The 27,062-nt window shown below is 46.5% G+C and overlaps 1 protein-coding gene across 3 annotated transcripts in view; it reads right to left on the bottom strand.

The window, feature by feature from the left end:
* The window catches only part of LOC141049655 (integrin alpha-L-like), a 224,562-nt gene that overhangs the window by 41,366 nt on the left and 156,134 nt on the right, over positions 1 to 27,062 (bottom strand). For 2 of the 3 annotated variants that reach the window (XM_073546286.1, XM_073546287.1), the window contains exons 22-28: positions 11,904 to 11,983; positions 11,769 to 11,805; positions 11,370 to 11,443; positions 11,195 to 11,269; positions 8,436 to 8,508; positions 8,074 to 8,172; positions 6,162 to 6,239 (exon numbers count right to left, since the gene is read on the bottom strand). In XM_073546286.1, the coding sequence (XP_073402387.1) occupies positions 6,162 to 6,239; positions 8,074 to 8,172; positions 8,436 to 8,508; positions 11,195 to 11,269; positions 11,370 to 11,443; positions 11,769 to 11,805; positions 11,904 to 11,983 (516 nt within the window). The remainder of the gene's footprint in view (positions 1 to 6,161; positions 6,240 to 8,073; positions 8,173 to 8,435; positions 8,509 to 11,194; positions 11,270 to 11,369; positions 11,444 to 11,768; positions 11,806 to 11,903; positions 11,984 to 27,062) is intronic. The other variant, XM_073546288.1, reaches the window with a different exon arrangement.

Here is a 27,062-nt window from a genome sequence, read left to right as displayed (position 1 = left end):
CCAGTATGCCCCTTGGGGTCTCAGAGAAAGATTTTTTTTATTGTCAGTTGTGAGCACGGCAGCAGTGAGAGCAAACAGTATTTCCTCTCCTTCTAATACTTTGTCTCAAATCTGTCCTGGAGTTGTATGTCGAATCCTGGAGAGGGCGTCTGCATGGACATTCTCGGCCCCTCTTTTGTAGATAATCTTATAATTGTACTTCGCCATCCGGGCCACCCATCGCTGCTCCAAAGCCCCCAATTTGGCGTTTTCCAAATAAGCCAGCGGGTTGTTGTCAGTTCGCACTACCACCTCGGAGCCCGCTAGGTACTCTGCGAATCTCTCCGTCATAGCCCACACCACTGCGAGGAGCTCGAGCTTAAAGGAGCTGTAATTGTCAGGGTTACGCTCGGAGTCATGGAGTGAGCAACTTCCATATGCGATGACCCTCTCCCGGCCACCCTGAACCTGTGACAACACAGCCCCCAACCCGTGAAGACTCCCGTCAGTGTGCAAGATGAACGGTTGAGAGAAATCCGCATAAGCCAACACTGGGGCATCCGAGAGCGCAGCCTTGAGGTCTCGGAAGGCCTCCTCCTGAGGGTGTTGCCACTGGATTTTTCGCCCATTGGCCCCAGCGGGAGCCCCCTTCAGCAGGTCGTGCAGGGCTCGAGCTCGACATGCAAAATTCTTTACGAAGCGGCGGTAATACCCGGCTAACCCCAGAAAAGCCCGCACATCTTTCACCGTCTCGGGGGTGTCATTCCTGGATAGCAGCAACCTTTTCCCGGGATGGCCTCACACCCTCTGCCGAAACGACATGACCCAGATACTCAATCTGAGAGCGAAATAGGTGGCATTTCTGAGGCTTCACCTTCAACCCGTACTTTTGCAACCGGCTGAGTACCTGTCCCAACCGCTTAAGGTGGTCCTCAAAGGTGGCGGCATAGACGATGAAGTCATCCAGATTGATCAACGTAGCCTCAAAATTGAGATCTCCCAGACACCGCTCCATCAATCGCTGAAAGGTCCCGGGGGCGTTGGCCAGCCCAAACGGCATCCGATTAAACTCAAACAGTCCCATGGGCAATATGAACGCCGTCTTGGCTCTATCTTCTTCTGACATGGGCACCTGCCAGTACCCACTGGCCAAATCCAGGGTTGAAAAATATGTTACTTTTCCCAAGGCGGACAGAGATTCTTCTATGCGGAGCAGTGGATATGAGTCTTTAATAGTGCAAGCATTCAGTTTACGATAATCCACACAGAATCGTAGTGTACCATCTTTCTTCCGGACCAACACGATTGGGGCCGCCCAGGGGCTTTGACTTTCCCGTATCACCCCCTTTCGCAGCATTTGGGCCAGCAAAGTTTTCACCTCCTGATAGAGTTGTGGCGGAATCTGTCGATATCGTTCCCGGATAGGGGCCACTCCTGCTGTGGGGATTTCATGAGTGATGGCGGTGGTACACCCAAAATCGTCCTCATGACTAGCAAATACTTCATGGTACTGTCCAAGCAATGTTTTTATCTGTGAGAGTTGGGCTGCAGTTAATCCAGAAAGCTCGGCCCGCATTTGCTCCAAAATATTTCGGCCCTTCTCTTGTGCCAAAACTTTGTGGGCCCGTAAGGTTCGTATTGTTACTTCCCAAGGATCCTCGGGGTGTACTCGTAATTGAACCGCAGGAGCTGGCAGCACTTCTTCTAAAGGCCTTACTAGTTTGGCCAGTACAGTCCGTGCTTTCAGAACGGTGTCTCGGTCTTCAAGGTTAATGCAGCGTACCAGGAAGGTTCCTTTTTGCACCGTAGCCAGGGAACGGGCCACCAGTATGCCAGGAGGTAAGCGCTCTGAATGACACGGCTCCACCTGCACCTCCACGCCCTCCAAAGGTATCAGGGCTCGAATTGGCAGGGCCACCACTGTCTGTCCAGGAGGCAGCACAAGTAGGGGAGCCGCTGACGCGATGACCTTGCCCAGAGCCTCGCCCTCCTGGCAGTCCTGATGCACCCGCGCACCTCGCACCAGCTGCTGGAATACCTGTCCCTGAGCTGTGCGAGAACCCCACTGCTTCAGAATCTTCTGTGTGGGATCATTTAGTAGCAAGTTGCGGAACTCGCAGAAAATATTCATGCCTAGGGTGACGGGGTACCGTTGATCAGCTTTTCCTTGAGTAAGCACCACCCCTCTGCGACCAAGGGATTTACCGCACAACGTCACCTGCACCCACACTACCCCGGTCACCGGAACCGGCAATTGGTTGGCGGCTATTAGTCTAATCATGGGCCCCCACTGGGGTCTTGCTGCCTCCAGGAAGTTTTGTTGAAAGTATGTTGCAGGCATGGTGGTTACTTGTGACTCCGTGTCTACCAGACACCGGACGGCCCGGCCCTCCACTTCTGCCTAAACCACCGGACACTTTGCTACCAAATCTTCGGGACTTCCACCACCCCTAGTTGTGGTTTTCGGCTCCGAGCGGCGTCCCCCCAGCCCGGAGCCCTTTAGTTTAATGGCCGCCGGGGTGGGTCTCTCCCACGCCACGGACACTCTCGGGCAAAGTGGCCTGGTCCACACTCAAAACACCGGGTCTGTGTAGGCTGACCACCCCGCGGGGAGCGTGATCCCCAGGAGCCGGAGTTAAAGCTAGGTCGTCCAGTCCCGGTCTCGGTTCTTCTCTTTACTTCGGCCAACTCGCCCTTAATATTGTTCAGCTCCTGCTTCATCTCCTCCACCCACTGAGGCTCCTCGACTACATTCGCGGAGGCCTCCACACCTCAGACTTTCCCCACGGGGACCGCCATCCCCTGCTCCTGCTCTCGAGCATGTGCATGACTTCCCACCTCCCGCAGTGCCTGTTTGACTAATGGATCTCGCAAACCAGTCACCACTAGGTCACGTAGGGTAATGTCAACAGGTCCTACCCCTACCCCGTCCTTTCTTTCTATAGCCGTATGCAATTCCTGGAGGACATTCATATACTCTGTGATCGTCTTCCCCTCTACTTGCATCCGACTAAACAAACGGGTTCTTAACTCTCCCACATTAGTAGGGTCCCCATGGGTCTGATCTACTACCTGTAACACTTTTTCAAATGTGTTGCGGTGCCCCGGAGGTTTCAACATCACTGACCTCCGCGCCTCTCCGTCCAGTGCCATGAGTGCCACCTCGGCCTCCAGATCAGGGGTCATTGGGTGCATCCGAAAGAGCCCCCGCATCCGCTCTGTCCAGCTCCATAACATAGTATTGGAGCCGGAAAATCTAGGCAGGTTGTTCAGCATGGCCCCCAATGATATGCTGGTACGGGGACCCTCATCATTTGCAGAGTTTACAGCTCTACCCTGATCTGGGGCACCACTGTCTGTGCTCGGAGACTGCATCCTGCCGACTACGCCAAGTGTAGGGTTCGAGCAGGTTCGCAGGATGCAGTGACGAGACTGAGTGTGGTTTGTGGAATAAACTTTTATAAACTGTATCTGCTGGGGCTATTTTGAGAAAACAAAAGGTGTTAACAACAACCAGTCCACGCAGGGACTCAACAAACCTAACAACACTCTCTTATTGTAAATGCGACTAACCCAGTTTGCACGGGTGCTATAGGCCACGTATGACCAAACTGGGGGCCCTTATCTCCTATAGTAAATTTATCCTTCCAGGGGTCTGTCAGGATCACAGGCGTGGCCGCATAGAGGTCGCTGATGCGGCTGCCTTGACGCCTCGATATTCCGGGATGAAACTGGACTCGACAGGCCCTTGAAGAAGCGATGCCGGTGGGGCGCAACAGGCCCTGAAGAAACGATGCTGGTGGGGCGTAACAGGCCCTGAAGAAACGATGCTGGTGGGGCGCAATGGGCCCTGAAGAAACAATGCTGGTGGGGCGCAACAGGCCCTGAAGAAACGATGACGGTGGGGCGCAACGGGCCCTGAAGAAACGATGCCGGTGGGGCGCAATGGGCCCTGAAGAAACAATGCTGGTGGGGCGCAACAGGCCCTGAAGAAACGATGACGGTGGGGCGCAACAGGCCCTGAAGAAACGATGAAGGTGGGGCGCAACAGGCCCTGAAGAAACTGACTAGTAACTATCCTCTGATAAGAGTCCCTCCACAGCCGGGAAATGGGTCTCTAATGTTGCCAAGGACGAGGTTGTGTCCCCTGCGGCCAGTGATGACAGGGTCGCCACGGTGGGAGAAGGCCGGGGGGCAATGTCCAGGCCTCTGTGGCCATTTTTCGTGTCGTCACAGCCGCTTCCTGAGGTGAGGGATCTGTCTCACCAAGGCGGGGGGCGGCGGGCGTGGCTTTCGGCGAACGGGGGCAGGAAGCGTCCTCCGGTAAAAGTCTCTCCCTTTTCCCTTGTCGGTGAGTGCCCAGTATCCTCCTCACAGGCTCCTGTCGGTGTCCCTTCAAGTCACCCGGCTTCCTGCCTCCTGTCCCACTCTCTCTCAAGTGCCACTTCAGCGCTCCCCCTGCTCCTTTTATCCTTGCCCCGCCCCCTGTTTCCCTGACAACTTCAGTCAAGTCTCTCCCTTTACTGTCCTCCCAGTATCGTTCCCTTGGGTACCTGCCCGGTCACTGCCTGGGAGTCCTCCTCCCCACAAAGTCACCACCCTGCGATGTCATTACCCGTGACGTCACCACCCTGCGATGTCATTACCCGTGACGTCACCACCCTGCGATGTCATTACCCGTGACGTCACCACCCTGCGATGTCATTACCCGTGACGTCACCGCCCTGCGATGTCATTACCCGTGACGTCACCGCCCTGCGATGTCATTACCCGTGACGTCACCGCCCTGCGATGTCACTACCCGTGACGTCATCGCCCTGCGATGTCACTACCCGTGACGTCCCCACCCTGCGATGTCACTACCCGTGACGCCACCACCCTCCGATGTCATTACCCGTGACGCCACCACCCTCCGATGTCATTACCCGTGACGCCACCACCCTCCGATGTCATTACCCGTGACGCCACCACCCTCCGATGTCATTACCCGTGACGCCACCACCCTCCGATGTCATTACCCGTGACGCCACCACCCTCCGATGTCATTACCCGTGACGTCACCACCCTGCAATGTCATTACCCGTGACGTCACCACCCTGCGATGTCATTACCCGTGACGTCACCGCCCTGCGATGTCACTACCCGTGACGTCCCCACCCTGCGATGTCACTACCCGTGACGCCACCACCCTCCGATGTCATTACCCGTGACTCCACCACCCTCCGATGTCATTACCCGTGACGCCACCACCCTCCGATGTCATTACCCGTGACGCCACCACCCTCCGATGTCATTACCCGTGACGCCACCACCCTCCGATGTCATTACCCGTGACGTCACCACCCTGCGATGTCATTACCCGTGACGTCACCACCCTCCGATGTCATTACCCGTGACGTCACCACACTGCTATGTCATTACCCGTGACGTCACCACCCTCCGTTGTCATTACCCGTGACGTCACCACCCTTCGATGTCATTACCCGTGACGTCACCACCCTGCATTGTCATTACCCGTGACGTCACCGCCCTGCGATGTCATTACCCGTGACGTCACCGCCCTGCGGTCATTACCCGTGACGTCACCGCCCTGCGATGTCATTACCCGTGACGTCACCGCCCTGCGATGTCATTACCCGTGACGTCACCACCCTGCGTTGTCATTACCCGTGACGTCACCACCCTGCGATGTCATTACCCGTGACGTCACCACTCTTCGATGTCATTACCCGTGACGTCACAACCCTTCGATGTCATTACCCGTGACGTCACCACCCTGCGATGTCATTACCCGTGACGTCAGCACCCTGCGATGTCATTACCCGTGACGTCACCACCCTGCGATGTCATTACCCGTGACGTCACCACCCTGCGATGTCATTACCCATGACGTCAGCACCCTGCGATGTCATTACCTGTGATGTCACCACCCTTCGATGTCATTACCCGTGATGTCACCACCCTGCGATGTCATTACCCGTGACGTCACCACCCTGCGATGTCATTACCCGTGACGTCACCACCCTATGACATCATCTTTTTTTCCCAGTGATGATGTCCTCACACTACCTCATCACCGTATGAATTGATAATCCTATCCCATGACATCATTATCCCTGAAATCACAATCCCACGTCATCGGCGCCTTGTGCCATCACAGCAGAGCGCCAGTCAGGTTTTACCTGGTTTGTTTTGTGTTCTTTACTGTGGGTCTGAACAGCAGAAGAGTCATTGTGGGCCAAGCAGATGACACCATTGTTCTGAGAAGAAAGAAAATTAACACTAGTGCTCACCACGTCTCTGCACCTACAGCTGCCCGCCACGTGCCCACTCCTACACCTGCCCGCACCTACACCTGCTCACTACCCACCCCTACAACTGCTTGTCACACCCCCACTGCTTGCACTTACACCTGCTCGTAACCCATCCCTACACTTGCCCGCCACACATCCACTGCCGGCACTTACACCTACTCGCTACCCATCCTATACCTGCTCGCCACACTCCAACTGCCTGCACCTACACCTGCCCGCCACACACTCCAACTGCCTGCACCTACACCTGCCCGCCACACACTCACTGCCTGCACCTACACCTGCTTACTACCTATCTCTACACCTGCCCACCACACACTCACTGCCTGCACCTACACCTGCTTACTACCCATCTCTACACCTGCCCGCCACACACTCCAACTGCCTGCACCTACACCTGCTTACTACCCATCTCTACACCTGCCCGCCACACACTCACTGCCTGCACCTACACCTGCCCGCCACACACTCACTGCCTGCACCTACACCTGCTTACTACCCATCTCTACACCTGCCCACCACACACTCACTGCCTGCACCTACACCTGCCCGCCACACACTCACTGCCTGCACCTACACCTGCTTACTACCCATCTCTACACCTGCCTGCCACACACCCACTGCCTGCACCTACACCTGCCCGCCACACACTCACTGCCTGCACCTACACCTGCTTACTACCCATCTCTACACCTGCCCGCCACACACTCACTGCCTGCACCTACACCTGCCCGCCACACACTCACTGCCTGCACCTACACCTGCCCGCCACACACTCACTGCCTGCACCTACACCTGCCCGCCACACACTCACTGCCTGCACCTACACCTGCCCGCCACACACTCACTGCCTGCACCTACACCTGCCCGCCACACACTCACTGCCTGCACCTACACCTGCTTACTACCCATCTCTACACCTGCCTGCCACACACCCACTGCCTGCACCTACACCTGCTTACAACCCATCTCTACACCTGCCCGCCACACACTCACTGCCTGCACCTACACCTGCCCGCCACACACTCACTGCCTGCACCTACACCTGCTTACTACCCATCTCTACACCTGCCTGCCACACACCCACTGCCTGCACCTACACCTGCTTACAACCCATCTCTACACCTGCCTGCCACACACCCACTGCCTGCACCTACACCTGCTTACTACTCATCTCTACACCTGCCCGCCACACACTCACTGCCTGCACCTACACCTGCCCGCCACACACTCACTGCCTGCACCTACACCTGCCCGCCACACACTCACTGCCTGCACCTACACCTGCCTGCCACACACTCACTGCCTGCACCTACACCTGCTTACTACCCATCTCTACACCTGCCCGCCACACACTCACTGCCTGCACCTACACCTGCTTACTACCCATCTCTACACCTGCCCCCCACACTCACTGCCTGCACCTACACCTTACTACCCATCTCTACACCTGCCCGCCACACACTCACTGCCTGCACCTACACCTGCCCGCCACACTCACTGCCTGCACCTACACCTGCTTACTACCCATCTCTACACCTGCCCGCCACACACTCACTGCCTGCACCTACACCTGCCCGCCACACTCACTGCCTGCACCTACACCTGCTTACTACCCATCTCTACACCTGCCCACCACACACTCACTGCCTGCACCTACACCTGCTTACTACCCATCTCTACACCTGCCCGCCACACACCCACTGCCTGCACCTGCCCACACCTACACCTGTTTTCCGCATACCCGCCACCTTGAATGACAACCTTATATCATGCTTACCTGAGAAAATGAGATGGAGATGTCCCAGCTCACAACCTCCACGTAAGAGACATGAACAGTCAGGCCAATGAGGACGGCACCGAGTCCCAAGTTCTTAATCTGGAACAACACAACACTAATGAAGGACACAGTGGGGCACATGAGGGGACCCGAATGATGGTAACGTGGGGGAGAGGAGGAGACGCTAATGACGGTGACATGCCCCGGGAGAGTTCGAATGATAGTGACACACAGGGAAGATGAGGGGACATAAATGACTGTGAAATACGGGGGAGATGAAGGGACGCGAATGATGGTGACACACAAAGGAGATGAGGGGATGAAAATGATGGTGACACACGGGGGTGTAAGTCAGAATTCACCTGATATCTGTGAGTCGCCATCGCTGTTTCATTCACTCTGATGAATGGGACGTATTTGGTGGAATCCTCCAGACTGGTGATGAGAGAAGAACATTGCACCCGATATTACAAGGAGAAGCTACAGTGAGGAAACCCAAGACATGAGGTTCCTGGGTGGGTGAACAGCGGTGACAGAAGACGTCCACCCTGAATGCCTGATAATTCTCTTATGGCCTCCTCCCGATTTCTTAGTTGTCTACTGGTCCCTCCTTGGGCTCTTCCTCATCATCTCCTTATGATCTTTATCCTTTCCTACTTGTCTCCTTGTCATCATCTCCTGAGTCCTAATCTCTTTTGTTTCCCCATGTCTCCCATGTCCTGCAATTGTCTTCTTCTGAGCTCCTCTTCTTGTTTGCTTCTGGCCTCCTCATGATATCTCAATCATTTTTTCCTGACCATTAGGTCATTCCCCCATGTTTATTACTGATCATCTAGTGATATTTTCCACTTCTCCCCCTTTTCTCTTCCTCTCCACCTTGTTTTCTTCTGATCTCCTCCTGGTCTTTTCCTTGTTTCCTGAAATCTTCCTCATCACCTTCCATTTTCCTCCACCTCAAAGAAAAACGTCCTCTGAGGCACATGGCAGAAATCAGTGGTCACTGTTGACCAAGACACATGAAGGAAATGGGGACATCCATCAACACAATGACAGGGGTCAGAAGTAAAAACAATAGATTCTAGCAGCAATATATCAAGATTCATCGGCCACACAACCTGACTCAATGACAACATGACAGTGTCTACCAGCAAAATGACAAAATCATGTGGCCACATAACAAAAGCCACCACCATCATGACAGCTACAGAAAAGGATCCATCAACCAATCAAGGTCCATCAGCAGCATGACACAATCCATACAGTTAAGTCTGTATATATTTGGACAGAGACAACATTTTTCAATTTTGGTTCTAGACATTACCACAATGAATTTTAAACAAAACACTTCAGATGCAGTTGAAGTTCAGACTTTCACTTTCATTTGAGGGTCTCCACATTAACATTGGATGAAGGGTTTAGGAGTTTCAGCTCCTTAACATGGGCCACCCTGTTTTTAAAGGGACCAAAAGTAATTGGACAGATTAAATAATTGTAAATAAAATGTTCATTTCTAGTACTTGGCTGAAAACCCTTTGTTGGCAATGACTGCCTGAAGTCTTGAACTGATGGACATCACCAGACGCTGTGCTTCCTCCTTTTTGATGCTCTGCCAGGCCTTCACTGCGGTGGTTTTCAGTTGCGGTTTGTTTGTGGGCCTTTCTTTCTGAAGTTTAGTCTTTAACAAGTGAAATGCATGCTCAATTGGGTTGAGATCAGGTGACTGACTTGGCCTTTCCAGAATATTCCACTTCTTTGCTTTAATAAACTCCTGGGTTGCTTTGGCTTTATGTTTTGGGTCATTGTCCATCTGTAGTATGAAACGAGGACCAATCAGTTTGGCTGCATTTGGCTGGATCTGAGCACACAGTATGGCTCTGAATACCTCAGAATTCATTTGGCTGCTTCTGTCCTGTGTCACGTCATCAATAAACACTAGTGACCCAGTGCCACTGGCAGCCATGCATGCCCAAGCCATCACACTGCCTCTGCCTTGTCTTACAGATGATGTGGGATGCTTTGGATCATGAGCTGTACCACGCCTTCACCATACTTTTCTCTTTCCATCATTCTGGTAGAGGTTGATCTTGGTTTCATCTGTCCAAAGAATGTTCTTCCAGAACTGTGCTGGCTTTTTTAGATGTTTTTTAGCAGAGTCCAGTCTGGCCTTGTGATTCTTGATGCTTATGAGTGTCTTGCACCGTGCAGTGACCCCTCTGTATTCACTTTCATGCAGTCTTCTCTTTATGGTAGATTTGGATATTGATACGCCTGCCTCCTGGAGAGTGTTGGTCACTTGGTTGGCTGTTGTGAAGGGGTTTCTCTTCACCATGGAGACTATTCTGTGATCATCCACCACTGTTGTCTTCCGTGGGCGCCCAGGTCTTTTTGCATTGATGAGTTCACCTGTGCTTTCCTTCTTTCTCAGGATGTACCAAACTGTAGATTTTGCCACTCCTAATGTTGTAGCAATTTCTCGGATGGGTTTTTTCTGTTGTTGCAGCTTAAGGATGGCTTGTTTCACCTGCATGGAGAGCTCCTTTGACCGCATGTTTCCTTCACAGTAAAACCTTCCAAATGCAAGCACCACACCTCAAATCAACTCCAGGCCTTTTATCTGCTTAATTGAGAATGACATAACGAAGGGATTGCCCACACCTGTCCATGAAATAGCCTTGGAGTCAATTGTCCAATTACTTTTGGTCCCTTTAAAAACAGGGTGGCACATGTTAAGGAGCTGAAACTCCTAAACCCTTCATCCAATGTTAATGTGGAGACCCTCAAATGAAAGCTGAAAGTCTGAACTTCAACTGCATCTGAATTGTTTTGTTTAAAATTCATTGTGGTAATGTCTAGAACCAAATTAGAAAAATGTTGTCTGTACAAATATATATGGACCTAACTGGAAGTAAAACAAGAAGATCCATCAACACAACAGGATCCACTAGCATCGCTAAAGATTTCTATTATTCCCTCTACCTACTTACAGGTACATGGAGATATTTCTGCATATTATTCCACCACTGAGCTGTTGAGATCTGCAAAATATTGCACTCCTACCCCATAGTCCTGTATCCTGCAGAATAATCACTGGCTCAGACGCACTGATCAGGCAGGTACTTACCTCCGGCTTATGACGTGGACCGGACACAGGACGGGCACCTCGTATACTGTAAGGCTGGTGCTTCTGTTTCCATCTCTGTCAGAAGAAGATAAAGTCCCAAACTGTAAACCTGAGCACCAATTACGCACAACCCAGGATGTCACCATACACAAGATGGAGTGGCCATCTCTTTTACCTCATCACATTGCCGGCCGTACGATCAGCCCAGGACACATTGGGGACAACACTAGACATGACGTAGACAACGTCCTGAGGAGCAGAGAGTGGGATTAGGTTCTGGTGACCTCTGGACTCAGGGAAAACGCTCAGTAACTAGAATTTAAGTGTGCTCCGATTATGCTGCAGGCTCCCCATCATCATCTCCCCACCATGTGATTGCTCCCCACTTTCATCCTTGGTCTCCCCCCTTTCTACGGAGTTTCCTCACCTCATTTACTGCTCCTCATCTCCCGTGTCCCCTCCTTCTCAGCTTCCCCCCACCCTCAGCGTTCTCCATTATTATCCTCAGTGTTCCCCCTTTCTACACCATTCCCCCATCCTCATTGCTCTCCATCTTCATCCCCATGACAGGCACCTCATTTTTGTCACTGCTGGAGGTTTTATTTCCATCTCTATAAAGATAAAAGGTGAAAGGTTGTAAACACCAGAGAACCGATATCTCACAAGCCAAGACTTCCCAACAAATGGACAGAGCGACTTTCCCTCTCACCTCATCACACTGGTGGCCAGGAAAATACGGTCAGCCCAGGACACGTTGGAGACAACGCCAAACATGATGTGGACAACAGCCTGAGAAGCAGAGAAGAAGATCAGTTTCTGATCATAGCGGAGAGGAAACAGTCAGTAGCTAGAATGCCCCCTGTCTGTGCTGCAGGGTCCCCATCTTCACTTACAGTGTCCGCTCTCGCACAGGGAGCTTCCACCAGCCCCATTTTCTCTATTTTCACCTCCAGGGACTTCTCTCACTCTGGGAGCGCTCCGCCAGTCTCAGTTTCCCTATTTATTTTACTCACTTATATGGCGCCATTAATTCCACAGCGCTTTACATTCATTATCAGCACTGTCCCTGTTGGGGCGCACAATCTACATTCCCTATCAGTATGTCTTTGCAGCGTGGGAGGAAACCGGAGAACCCGGAGGAAACCCACACAAACACGGGAACCCAGGACCCCAGTGCTGCAAGGCTGCAGTGCTAACCACTGAGCCACCGTATCTAGTACTAACCACTGAGCCACCGTGCTGCTCAGCCTCCATTTTCCATTACTGTGCGATAGGTCCAGTGACCTGCCATATGTGAGATGCGAGGGATTGGTGTGGGATACATTAATACATTTTGTGGGGAATGCCCAAGTCCAACATAGCCACTGAGGCACAGAAGTGATCAATGAAGAGCCTAAGAGTTAATGTACTGAGCTGGTATTGAAGCTTGAGGAGGACAATTTGTATATTCCAGGTGCCTTCTGGGAAAAGTGAAGAATCTCCCTCAGCAAGAAGATCGTTGGGTACAGCCGGGACCAGCTGCTTGGAAAGTATCGCCAAGACGTGTGCCTGACAGAGCGCAAATTTTTGCCTCTAGGACATTATTGCAAGTAAGCTTGGCTGATTGAGTAGATCACACAAGAAAGAAAACACACAGCAGATTACACAAAAAGGAAAACACACAGCAGATTACACAAAAAGGAAAACACACAGCAGATTACACAAGGAGGAAAACACACAGCAGATTACACAAGGAGGAAAACACACAGCAGATTACACAAGGAGGAAAACACACAGCAGGTTACACAAGGAGGAAAACACACAGCAGATTACACAAGGAGGAAAACACACAGCAGATTACACAAGGAGGAAAACACACAGCAGATTACACAAGGAGGAAAACACACAGCAGGTTACACAAGGAGGAAAACACACAGCAGATTACACAAGGAGGAAAACACACAGCAGATTACACAAGGAGGAAAACACACAGCAGATTACACAAGGAGGAAAACACACAGCAGATTACACAAGGAGGAAAACACACAGCAGATTACACAAAAAGGAAAACACACAGCAGATTACACAAGGAGGAAAACACACAGCAGATTACACAAGGAGGAAAACACACAGCAGATTACACAAGGAGGAAAACACACAGCAGATTACACAAGGAGGAAAACACAGCAGATTACACAAGGAAAACACACAGCAGATTACACAAGGAGGAAAACACACAGCAGATTACACAAGGAAAACACACAGCAGATTACACAAGAAGGAAAACACACAGCAGATTACACAAGGAAAACACACAGCAGATTACACAAGAAGGAAAACACAGCAGATTACACAAGGAGGAAAACACAGCAGATTATACAAGGAGGAAAACACACAGCAGATTACACAAGGAAAACACACAGCAGATTACACAAGAAGGAAAACACAGCAGATTACACAAGGAAAACACACAGCAGATTACACAAGGAGGAAAACACACAGCAGATTACACAAGGAAAACACACAGCAGATTACACAAGAAGGAAAACACACAGCAGATTACACAAGGAAAACACACAGCAGATTACACAAGAAGGAAAACACAGCAGATTACACAAGGAGGAAAACACAGCAGATTATACAAGGAGGAAAACACACAGCAGATTACACAAGGAAAACACACAGCAGATTACACAAGAAGGAAAACACAGCAGATTACACAAGGAGGAAAACACACAGCAGATTATACAAGGAGGAAAACACACAGCAGATTACACAAGGAAAACACACAGCAGATTACACAAGAAGGAAAACACAGCAGATTACACAAGAAGGAAAACACACAGCAGATTACACAAGGAGGAAAACACACAGCAGATTACACAAGAAGGAAAACACAGCAGATTACACAAGGAGGAAAACACACAGCAGATTACACAAGGAGGAAAATACAGCGGATTACACAAGGAGGAAAACACACAGCAGATAATACAAGGAGGAAAACACACAGCAGATTACACAAGGAAAACACAGCAGATTACACAAGAAGGAAAACACACAGCAGATTACACAAGGAAAACACACAGCAGATTACACAAGAAGGAAAACACAGCAGATTACACAAGAAGGAAAACACACAGCAGATTACACAAGGAAAACACACAGCAGATTACACAAGGAGGAAAACACACAGCAGATTACACAAGGAAAACACACAGCAGATTACACAAGAAGGAAAACACACAGCAGATTACACAAGGAAAACACACAGCAGATTACACAAGAAGGAAAACACAGCAGATTACACAAGGAGGAAAACACACAGCAGATTATACAAGGAGGAAAACACACAGCAGATTACACAAGGAGGAAAACACACAGCAGATTACACAAGGAGGAAAACACACAGCAGATTACACAAAAAGGAAAACACACAGCAGATTACACAAAAAGGAAAACACACAGCAGATTACACAAGGAGGAAAACACACAGCAGATTACACAAGGAGGAAAACACACAGCAGATTACACAAAAAGGAAAACACACAGCAGATTACACAAAAAGGAAAACACACAGCAGATTACACAAAAAGGAAAACACACAGCAGATTACACAAGGAGGAAAACACACAGCAGATTACACAAGGAAAACACACAGCAGATTACACAAGAAGGAAAACACAGCAGATTACACAAGAAAAACACACAGCAGATTACGCAAGAAGGAAAACACACAGCAGATTACACAAGGAAAACACACAGCAGATTACACAAGGAGGAAAACACACAGCAGATTACACAAGGAAAACACACAGCAGATTACACAAGAAGGAAAACACACAGCAGATTACACAAGGAAAACACACAGCAGATTACACAAGAAGGAAAACACAGCAGATTACACAAGGAGGAAAACACACAGCAGATTATACAAGGAGGAAAACACACAGCAGATTACACAAGGAAAACACACAGCAGATTACACAAGAAGGAAAACACACAGCAGATTACACAAGGAGGAAAACACACAGCAGATTACACAAGAAGGAAAACACAGCAGATTACACAAGGAGGAAAACACACAGCAGATAATACAAGGAGGAAAACACACAGCAGATTACACAAGGAAAACACAGCAGATTACACAAGAAGGAAAACACACAGCAGATTACACAAGGAAAACACACAGCAGATTACACAAGAAGGAAAACACAGCAGATTACACAAGAAAAACACACAGCAGATTACACAAGAAGGAAAACACACAGCAGATTACACAAGGAAAACACACAGCAGATTACACAAGGAGGAAAACACACAGCAGATTACACAAGGAAAACACACAGCAGATTACACAAGAAGGAAAACACACAGCAGATTACACAAGGAAAACACACAGCAGATTACACAAGAAGGAAAACACAGCAGATTACACAAGGAGGAAAACACACAGCAGATTATACAAGGAGGAAAACACACAGCAGATTACACAAGGAGGAAAACACACAGCAGATTACACAAGGAGGAAAACACACAGCAGATTACACAAGGAAAACACACAGCAGATTACACAAGGTTGAAAACACACAGCAGATTACACAAGAAGGAAAACACACAGCAGATTACACAAGAAGGAAAACACACAGCAGATTACACAAGAAGGAAAACACACAGCAGATTACACAAGGAAAACGCACAGCAGATTACACAAGAAGGAAAACACACAGCAGATTACACAAGGAGGAAAACACACAGCAGATTACACAAGAAGGAAAACACAGCAGATTACACAAAAAGGAAAACACACAGCAGATTACACAAAAAGGAAAACACACAGCAGATTACACAAGGAGGAAAACACACAGCAGATTACACAAGGAGGAAAACACACAGCAGATTACACAAAAAGGAAAACACACAGCAGATTACACAAAAAGGAAAACACACAGCAGATTACACAAAAAGGAAAACACACAGCAGATTACACAAAAAGGAAAACACACAGCAGATTACACAAGGAAAACACACAGCAGATTACACAAGAAGGAAAACACAGCAGATTACACAAGAAAAACACACAGCAGATTACACAAGAAGGAAAACACACAGCAGATTACACAAGGAAAACACACAGCAGATTACACAAGGAGGAAAACACACAGCAGATTACACAAGGAAAACACACAGCAGATTACACAAGAAGGAAAACACACAGCAGATTACACAAGGAAAACACACAGCAGATTACACAAGAAGGAAAACACAGCAGATTACACAAGGAGGAAAACACAGCAGATTATACAAGGAGGAAAACACACAGCAGATTACACAAGGAAAACACACAGCAGATTACACAAGAAGGAAAACACAGCAGATTACACAAGGAGGAAAACACACAGCAGATTATACAAGGAGGAAAACACACAGCAGATTACACAAGGAAAACACACAGCAGATTACACAAGAAGGAAAACACACAGCAGATTACACAAGGAGGAAAACACACAGCAGATTACACAAGAAGGAAAACACAGCAGATTACACAAGGAGGAAAACACACAGCAGATTACACAAGGAGGAAAATACAGCGGATTACACAAGGAGGAAAACACACAGCAGATAATACAAGGAGGAAAACACACAGCAGATTACACAAGGAAAACACAGCAGATTACACAAGGAAAACACACAGCAGATTACACAAGGAAAACACACAGCAGATTACACAAGGAGGAAAACACACAGCAGATTACACAAGGAAAACACACAGCAGATTACACAAGAAGGAAAACACACAGCAGATTACACAAGGAAAACACACAGCAGATTACACAAGAAGGAAAACACAGCAGATTACACAAGGAGGAAAACACACAGCAGATTATACAAGGAGGAAAACACACAGCAGATTACACAAGGAGGAAAACACACAGCAGATTACACAAGGAGGAAAACACACAGCAGATTACACAAAAAGGAAAACACACAGCAGATTACACAAAAAGGAAAACACACAGCAGATTACACAAGGAGGAAAACACACAGCAGATTACACAAGGAGGAAAACACACAGCAGATTACACAAAAAGGAAAACACACAGCAGATTACACAAAAAGGAAAACACACAGCAGATTACACAAAAAGGAAAACACACAGCAGATTACACAAGGAGGAAAACACACAGCAGATTACACAAGGAAAACACACAGCAGATTACACAAGAAGGAAAACACAGCAGATTACACAAGAAAAACACACAGCAGATTACGCAAGAAGGAAAACACACAGCAGATTACACAAGGAAAACACACAGCAGATTACACAAGGAGGAAAACACACAGCAGATTACACAAGGAAAACACACAGCAGATTACACAAGAAGGAAAACACACAGCAGATTACACAAGGAAAACACACAGCAGATTACACAAGAAGGAAAACACAGCAGATTACACAAGGAGGAAAACACACAGCAGATTATACAAGGAGGAAAACACACAGCAGATTACACAAGGAAAACACACAGCAGATTACACAAGAAGGAAAACACACAGCAGATTACACAAGGAGGAAAACACACAGCAGATTACACAAGAAGGAAAACACAGCAGATTACACAAGGAGGAAAACACACAGCAGATAATACAAGGAGGAAAACACACAGCAGATTACACAAGGAAAACACAGCAGATTACACAAGAAGGAAAACACACAGCAGATTACACAAGGAAAACACACAGCAGATTACACAAGAAGGAAAACACAGCAGATTACACAAGAAAAACACACAGCAGATTACACAAGAAGGAAAACACACAGCAGATTACACAAGGAAAACACACAGCAGATTACACAAGGAGGAAAACACACAGCAGATTACACAAGGAAAACACACAGCAGATTACACAAGAAGGAAAACACACAGCAGATTACACAAGGAAAACACACAGCAGATTACACAAGAAGGAAAACACAGCAGATTACACAAGGAGGAAAACACACAGCAGATTATACAAGGAGGAAAACACACAGCAGATTACACAAGGAGGAAAACACACAGCAGATTACACAAGGAAAACACACAGCAGATTACACAAGAAGGAAAACACAGCAGATTACACAAGGAGGAAAACACACAGCAGATTATACAAGGAGGAAAACACACAGCAGATTACACAAGGAAAACACACAGCAGATTACACAAGAAGGAAAACACACAGCAGATTACACAAGGAGGAAAACACACAGCAGATTACACAAGAAGGAAAACACACAGCAGATTACACAAGGAGGAAAACACACAGCAGATTACACAAGAAGGAAAACACAGCAGATTACACAAGGAGGAAAACACACAGCAGATTATACAAGGAGGAAAACACACAGCAGATTATACAAGGAGGAAAACACACAGCAGATTACACAAGGAGGAAAACACACAGCAGATTACACAAGGAGGAAAACACACAGCAGATTACACAAGGAGGAAAACACACAGCAGATTACACAAGGAGGAAAACACACAGCAGATTACACAAGAAGGAAAACACAGCAGATTACACAAGGAGGAAAACACACAGCAGATTACACAAGAAGGAAAACACAGCAGATTACACAAGGAGGAAAACACACAGCAGATTATACAAGGAGGAAAACACACAGCAGATTACACAAGGAGGAAAACACACAGCAGATTACACAAGGAAAACACACAGCAGATTACACAAGGAAAACACACAGCAGATTACACAAGAAGGAAAACATACAGCAGATTACACAAGGAGGAAAACACACAGCAGATTACACAAGAAGGAAAACATACAGCAGATTACACAAGATGGAAAACACACAGCAGATTACACAAGAAGGAAAACACACAGTAGATTACACAAGGAGGAAAACACACAGCAGATTACACAAGGAAAACACACAGCAGATTACACAAGAAGGAAAACACAGCAGATTACACAAGGAGGAAAACACACAGCAGATTACACAAGGAGGAAAACACAGCGGATTACACAAGGAGGAAAACACACAGCAGATTACACAAGGAGGAAAATACAGCGGATTACACAAGGAGGAAAACACACAGCAGATTACACAAGGAGGAAAATACAGCGGATTACACAAGGAGGAAAACACACAGCAGATTACACAAGAAGGAAAACACAGCAGATTACACAAGGAGGAAAACACACAGCAGATTACACAAGGAGGAAAACAGCGGATTACACAAGGAGGAAAACGCACAGCAGATTACACAAGAAGGAAAACATACAGCAGATTACACAAGAAGGAAAACACAGCAGATTACACAAGGAGGAAAACACACAGCAGATTACACAAGGAGGAAAACACACAGCAGATTACACAAGAAGGAAAACACAGCGGATTACACAAGGAGGAAAACACACAGCAGATTACACAAGGAGGAAAATACAGCGGATTACACAAGGAGGAAAACACACAGCAGATTACACAAGAAGGAAAACACAGCAGATTACACAAGGAGGAAAACACAGCAGATTACACAAGGAAAACACACAGCAGATTACACAAGGATGAAAACACACAGCAGATTACACAAGAAGGAAAACACACAGCAGATTACACAAGAAGGAAAACGCACAGCAGATTACACAAGGAAAACGCACAGCAGATTACACAAGAAGGAAAACACACAGCAGATTACAAAAGAAGGAAAACACAGCAGATTACACAAGGAAAACACACAGCAGATTACACAAGAGGGAAAACACACAGCAGATTACACAAGAGGGAAAACACACAGCAGATTACACAAGAAGGAAAACACACAGCAGATTACACAAGGAAAACACAGCAGATTACACAAGAAGGAAAACACAGCAGATTACACAAGAAGGAAAACACAGCAGACTACACAAGGAAAACACACAGCAGATTACTCAAGAAGGAAAACACACAGCAGATTACACAAGGAAAACACACAGCAGATTACACAAGGAGGAAAACACACAGCAGATTACACAAGGAGGAAAACACACAGCAGATTACACAAGAAGGAAAACACAGCAGATTACACAAGGAGGAAAACACACAGCAGATTACACAAGGAGGAAAACACAGCGGATTACACAAGGAGGAAAACACACAGTAGATTACACAAGAAGGAAAACACAGCTGATTACACAAGGAGGAAAACACACAGCAGATTACACAAGGAGGAAAACACAGCGGATTACACAAGGAGGAAAACACACAGCAGATTACACAAGAAGGAAAACACAGCAGATTACACAAGGAGGAAAACACACAGCAGATTACACAAGGAGGAAAACACACAGCAGATTACACAAGAAGGAAAACATACAGCAGATTACACAAGGAAAACACAGCAGATTACACAAGGAGGAAAACACACAGCAGATTACACAAGGAGTAAAACACACAGCAGATTACACAAGAAGGAAAACACAGCGGATTACACAAGGAGGAAAACACACAGCAGATTACACAAGGAGGAAAATACAGCGGATTACACAAGGAGGAAAACACACAGCAGATTACACAAGAAGGAAAACACAGCAGATTACACAAGGAGGAAAACACACAGCAGATTACACAAGGAGGAAAACACAGCGGATTACACAAGGAGGAAAACGCACAGCAGATTACACAAGAAGGAAAACATACAGCAGATTACACAAGGAGGAAAACACACAGCAGATTACACAAGAAGGAAAACACACAGCAGATTACACAAGGAAAACACACAGCAGATTACACAAGAAGGAAAACACAGCAGATTACACAAGAAGGAAAACACAGCAGATTACACAAGAAGGAAAACACAGCAGACTACACAAGGAAAACACACAGCAGATTACACAAGGAGGAAAACACACAGCAGATTACACAAGGAGGAAAACACACAGCAGATTACACAAGGAGGAAAACACAGCGGATTACACAAGAAGTTTACACACAGTAGATTATGTGGTACCAATGTTCAAAAAGGGCTCTAAAAGTGACCCTGGAAATTATAGGCCAGTAAGTCTAACCTTTACTGTGGGTAAAATATGTGAAGGGTTTCTGAGGGACGTTATTCTGGATCATCTCACTGAGAATAACTGTGTAACACCATATCAGCATGGGATTATGAGGAATCGCTCCTGTCAAACCAATCTAATCAGTTTTTATGAAGAGGTAAGCTATAGACTGGACCAAGGTGAGTCATTGGTCCTGGTGTATCTTGATTTTTCCAAAGCGCTTGATACCGTGCCACACAAGAGGTTGGTACACAAAATGAGAATGCTGGGTCTGGAGGAAAATGTGTGTAAATGGGTAAGTAACTGGCTGAGTGATAGAAAGCAGAGGGGGGTTATAAATGGGATATTCTCTAACTGGGTCACTGTGACCAGTGGGGACTGCAGGGGTCGGTGTTGGGACCTCTTCTCTTCAACATATTTATTAACGATCTGGTAGAAGGTTTGCACAGTAAAATATCGATATTTGCAGATGATACAAAACTATGTAAAGCAGTCAATACAAGAGAAGATAGTATTCTGCTACAGATGGATCTGGATGAGTTGGGAACTTGGGCCGAAAGGTGGCAGATGGGGTTTAACAATGATAAATGTAAGGTTATACACATGGGAAGAAGGAATCAATATCACCATTACACACTGAACGGGAAACCACTGGGTATATCTGACCTGGAGAAGGACTTGGGGATCCTAGTTAATGATTAACTTACCTGGAGCAGCTAGTGCCAGGCAGCGGCTGCCAAGGCAAACAGGATCATGGGGTGCATTAAAAGAGGTCTGGATACACATGATGAGAGCATTATACTGCCTCTGTACAAATCCCTGGTTAGACCGCACATGGAGTACTGGGTACAGATTTGGGCACCGGTGCTCAGGAAGGATATAATGGAACTAGAGCGAGTACAAAGGAGGGCAACAAAATTAATAAAGGGGATGGGGGAACTACAATACCCATAGAGATTAGCAAAATTAGGATTATTTAGTCTAGAAAAAAGCTGACTGAGGGGCGATCTAATAACCATGTATAAGTATATAAGGGGACAATACAAATATCTCTCCGAGGATCTGTTTATACCAAGGAAGGTGACGGTCACAAGGGTGCATTCTCTGCGTCTGGAGGAGAGAAGGTTTCTCCACCAACATAGAAGAGGATTCTTTACTGTTAGGGCAGTGAGAATCTGGAATTCCCAGCCTGAGGAGGTGGTGATGGTGAACTCAGTCGAGGGGTTCAAGAGAGGCCTGGATGTCTTCCTGGAGCGTAACGATATTGTATCTTACAGTTATTAGGTTCTTTAGAAGGACGTAGATCTGGGGATTTATTCTGATGGGATATAGGCTGAACTGGATGGACTAATGTCTTTTTTTCGGCCTTGATAACTATGGTACTATGTTGTGAGCAATGCTAAGTCATGGAGAGTGGGGAGTTAGGATTAGCGGCATGCAAGGCCCTACCTAAAGGGTCAGTGCAAGGAGCTAGATTCTTTTGTGTAACTTTATAGAGAAATGTGCAGATAATTACGGGCAAAGAGCTAGTCATAGAATCATAGAATCGTAGAGTTGGAAGGGACCTCCTGGGCCATCTGGTCCAACCCCCTGCTCAAAGCAGGATTCGCTAAATCATCCCAGTCAGATGTCTGTCCAGCCTCTGTTTGAAGACTTCCATTGAAGGAGAACTCACCACTTCTCGTGGCAGCTTGTTCCACTCATTGATCACTCTAACTGTCAAAAAGTTTTTTCTAATATCTAATCTGTGTCTCCTCCCATTCAGTTTCATCCCATTGCTTCTAGTCTTTCCTTGTGCAAATGAGAATAAAGTTGATCCTTCTACAATGTGACAGCCCTTTAGATATTTGTAGACAGCTATTAAGTCTCCTCTCAGTCTTCTCTTTTGCAAACTAAACAATCCCAAATCCTGCAACCTTTCCTCATAAGACAGGGTTTGCAGACCGGTCACCATTCTGGTCGCTCTTTTCTGAACTTGCTCCAGTTTGTTGATGTCTTTTTTAAAATGTGGTGCTCAAAACTGGACACAATATTCCAGATGAGGTCTGACCAAAGAGGAGTAGAGGGAAATAATGACTTCACGTGATCTAGACTGTATGCTTCTGTTAATACATCCTAGAATTGCATTTGCTTTTTTTGCTGCTGCATCACACTCTTGACTCATATTCAGTCTGTGATCTATTAGTATACCCAAGTCTTTTTCACATGTGCTGTTCCTTAGGCCTATTCCTCCCATTCTGTATATGCTTTTTTCATTTTTATTGCCCAGATGTAGCACTTTGCATTTTTCCCTGTTAAAAACCATTCTGTTAGTTGCTGCCCACTTCTCCAGTTTATTTATATCTTTTTGAATCCTCTCTCTCTCTTCTCTAGTATTTGCTATCCCTCCTAGCTTTGTGTCATCAGCAAATTTAATCAATTTACCCTCAATTCCATCATCTAAATCGTTGATAAAGATGTTGAACAATACAGGGCCCAGGACAGAGCCCTGTGGTACCCCACTTGAGACATTCTTCCAACTGGATGTGCAGCCATTTACGACCACTCTTTGGGTCCGATCACTAAGCCAGTTATGAATCCACCTAACAGTTGCCTTGTCCATTCCATACTTAGTCATTTTTTCAATAAGGATTGTATGAGAGACTTTGTCAAATGCTTTGCTGAAGTCAAGATATACTATATCTACAGCATTTCCTTGATCCACCCAATCAGTGATTCCGTCATAGAAGGAAATTAAGTTAGTCTGACATGACTTATTAGTTACAAACCCATGCTGACTTTGTTTAATCACTTCATTCTTATCCAGGTATTGACATACATGTTGTTTAATAATTTGTTCAAAGATCTTTCCTGGTATAGAAGTCAGACTCACCGGCCTATAGTTGCCTGGGTCCACCTTCTTCCCCTTTTTGAAGATAGGAACAACATTTGCTCTTCTCCAGTCTTCTGGGACTTCTCCTGTTCTCCAAGAATTTTCAAAGATTATGGAGAGGGGTTCAAAAATTTCTTCTGCTATCTCCTTCAGTACTCTGGGGTGTAATTCGTCTGGACCTGGAGACTTGAATTCATTTAGGTTAGCTAAGTGTTTCCTCACTATTTTTCTGTTTATAGATATCCTGGATTCTTCTATTCCCTTAATAGGACAGTGAAGAACAGTTGATGTCACATTTCCTTTCTGAGAGAAAACAGATGCAAAATAGGAATTTAAAAGTTTGGCCTTCTCAACATCCTGTCTTACCATTTCATCATTTTCATCCTGTAAAAATCCTATAGCATCTTTGACTTTTCTTTTACTTTTGACATATCCCCAAAATCCTTTATTATTGCTTTTGACATCTCTTGCAAGCCTCAATTCATTTTCAGCTTTAGATAATCTGATCTGTGCCCTGCAGGTTCTGCAGACAGCATTATATTCTTCTTTAGATATGCCTCCCTCTTTCCATTTTATAAACATTTTTTTCTTCCTTTTTAGCATGTGCTTAAGTTCTGTGTTCATCCATCCTGGTTTCCTTAAACACTTCCTATTCTTCCCTCTTTTCGGAATTGTTAACAATTGTGCTTTGAGAATTTCATTTTTCAAGATTTCCCATCCTTCCTGGACATTTTTGTCTTTAAGGATATCCAGCCATTGGATCCCTCCAATTCTCTTTCTGAATCCCTTAAAATCTGCCTTTCTGAAATCTAACCTTGACGTCTGAGTCTTCACAGGTCTTCCGCCTCTAGTTATCCAAAATTCTAAAATAGCATGGTCGCTACCTCCTAGGGTCCCAGCCACTTTTACCTCCTCAACCATTTCCTCCCTGTTTATAAGGATTAGATCCAAGGTAGCAGTTCCCCTTGTTTTCTCCCCTACCTTTTGGAAGATATAGTTGTCAGCAAGAGAGGATAAGAATTTCCTTGACCTGTTGGTTTTGCCTGAGAGAGATTCCCAACAAATGTCTGGATAGTTGAAATCTCCCATGACAACTAGGTCATATTTTTTGGAGAACTTTGCCATTTGATGCATAAAGAGTTCATCCATATCTTCAGCTTGCACAGGCGGCCTGTAGTAAATGCCTACAATGGTGTCCTTTCCATTGTTCTGTCCTTGTATTCTTACCCAAACAGTTTCCACAGAACTCCCAGTCTCTGAAGCTTGGATCTCTGTGCAGATATACACGTTTCTAACATACAATGCGACACCCCCTCCTCGTTTATCAAGTCTGTTTCTTGCAAATAAGTTGTATCCTTCTAGCCTTGTATTCCAATCATGTGTATTGTCCCACCAAGTTTCAGTGATTCCAATGACATCATATTTCTTTTCCTGTGTTAGTAGTTCCAATTCTCCTTGTTTGTTGCCCATGCTTTGTGCATTAGTATAGAAACATTTTAGTTTGTGATAGGTTTCTCTTTCTCCAATATTTTTATTAATTAGATTCTTTCGTCTTTGTTCTTCCTTTCCACTTCTAATAGCAGAGTTCTCAATAGCATTTGTCAGGTGTATGGCTTTTTCTGGTCTTTTGCTTCCCTTCTCATGTTGTTCTAGTTTAAAGCTCTCCTTACAAGTGTAGCAAGACGACTTCCAAATACATGCTTTCCAGTCTTCGTAAGGTGCACCCCATCTCTAGCAAGTAGTCCATCGTATAAGTAGTTCACTCCGTGATCCAGAAATCCAAATCGTTGCTGACGGCACCATCGACGTAGCCAGTTGTTCACCTGCAGAATCTTATTCCACCTCCTTGTTCCATGGCCATCCACTCGGAGGATGGAAGAGAAGACCACCTGCGCTCCCAGTTCTTTCACTTTCTTGCCTAAGTCTTCAAAGTCTCTGCAGATGGTTTCCAGGTCATTTCTTGCGGTGTCATTTGTCCCCACATGTAGTAGCAGGAATGGGTAGTCATCTGTAGGTCTGAAGAGTCCTGATATCCTGTCAGACACATCTTTAATTTTTGCACCTGGAAGACAGCACATTTCTCTTGAAGTTATATCCGGTCTGCAGATAGCGGCCTCTGTTCCTCTCATTAGGGAATCCCCCATGACCACCACTCTCCGTTTCTTCTTCACAACATTTTTCTTTCTCCATCCAGGAGGACTCTGAAGGCGTACAAGGTTGCGGTTTGTGGGCAAAGTCTTATCCTGATGTATTTCTTCATCGTTTTCCTGTGTGAGAGCCTGGTACTGGTTTCTGAGCAGTATGGGTGCTGACTGCCTCCTGATCCTCCTGCTTCTCTGGGTCACATGTCTCCATTCCTCTGTTTCTTCAGGTGCACTTCGAATTTCTTCTCTTTCTGTAACATGAAGAGATAATTCTGCTCTAAGAACTCTTCACCTTCCTTAATGATCTTCAACGTAGCTAACCTCTCTTCGAGATTTTGCAACTTTTCCTCCAACAGGGACACAAGCCGCATTTGTGGCATGTGAAGTTTGGCTTTTCCACTGGTAAGTCTGTGAACATGTAGCAAGAAATGCAGCTCACCAAATGGCTCCTGGCCTCTTCCATATTGAGATTTCTTAAAAACGATGAAAGATGAGCCAAAATTCCTTTCCGATTTCCTCTTTTCAGCTGCAACAGCCAAAACCCAGTGATCGTTGAGCTCGCGGAGACTCTTCACTTATCCCAGAAGGCACTGGGAATATGCAAATGATCTCCTCAAGACTCTTCCCCTGGTCAGAAGTGTCTGCAAGATAGAAAGCTAGTAAGTAGGTGGCGTCACCTCAGGGAATTAGGGCAAAGAGGAGCATGTAAGAAGCTCCATCCTGCACCGCAAATGTATTGTGCCCCAATAGGAAAAGGTTAGCCTCCATTGCTGAGAGAGGGCGAGGAATTCCATCACAGTGGGCAGCATAGAGATCATTCCTATTAGTAAAGAGTGTA

Source organism: Dendrobates tinctorius, unplaced genomic scaffold, assembly GCF_039654945.1.
Source record: "Dendrobates tinctorius isolate UK_male_01 unplaced genomic scaffold, ASM3965494v1 ptg000146l, whole genome shotgun sequence".
Classification (NCBI taxonomy): domain Eukaryota; kingdom Metazoa; phylum Chordata; class Amphibia; order Anura; family Dendrobatidae; genus Dendrobates; species Dendrobates tinctorius.
Note: the sequence above shows the minus strand (reverse complement) of the source record. Positions and strands in the feature narration are given on the sequence as shown.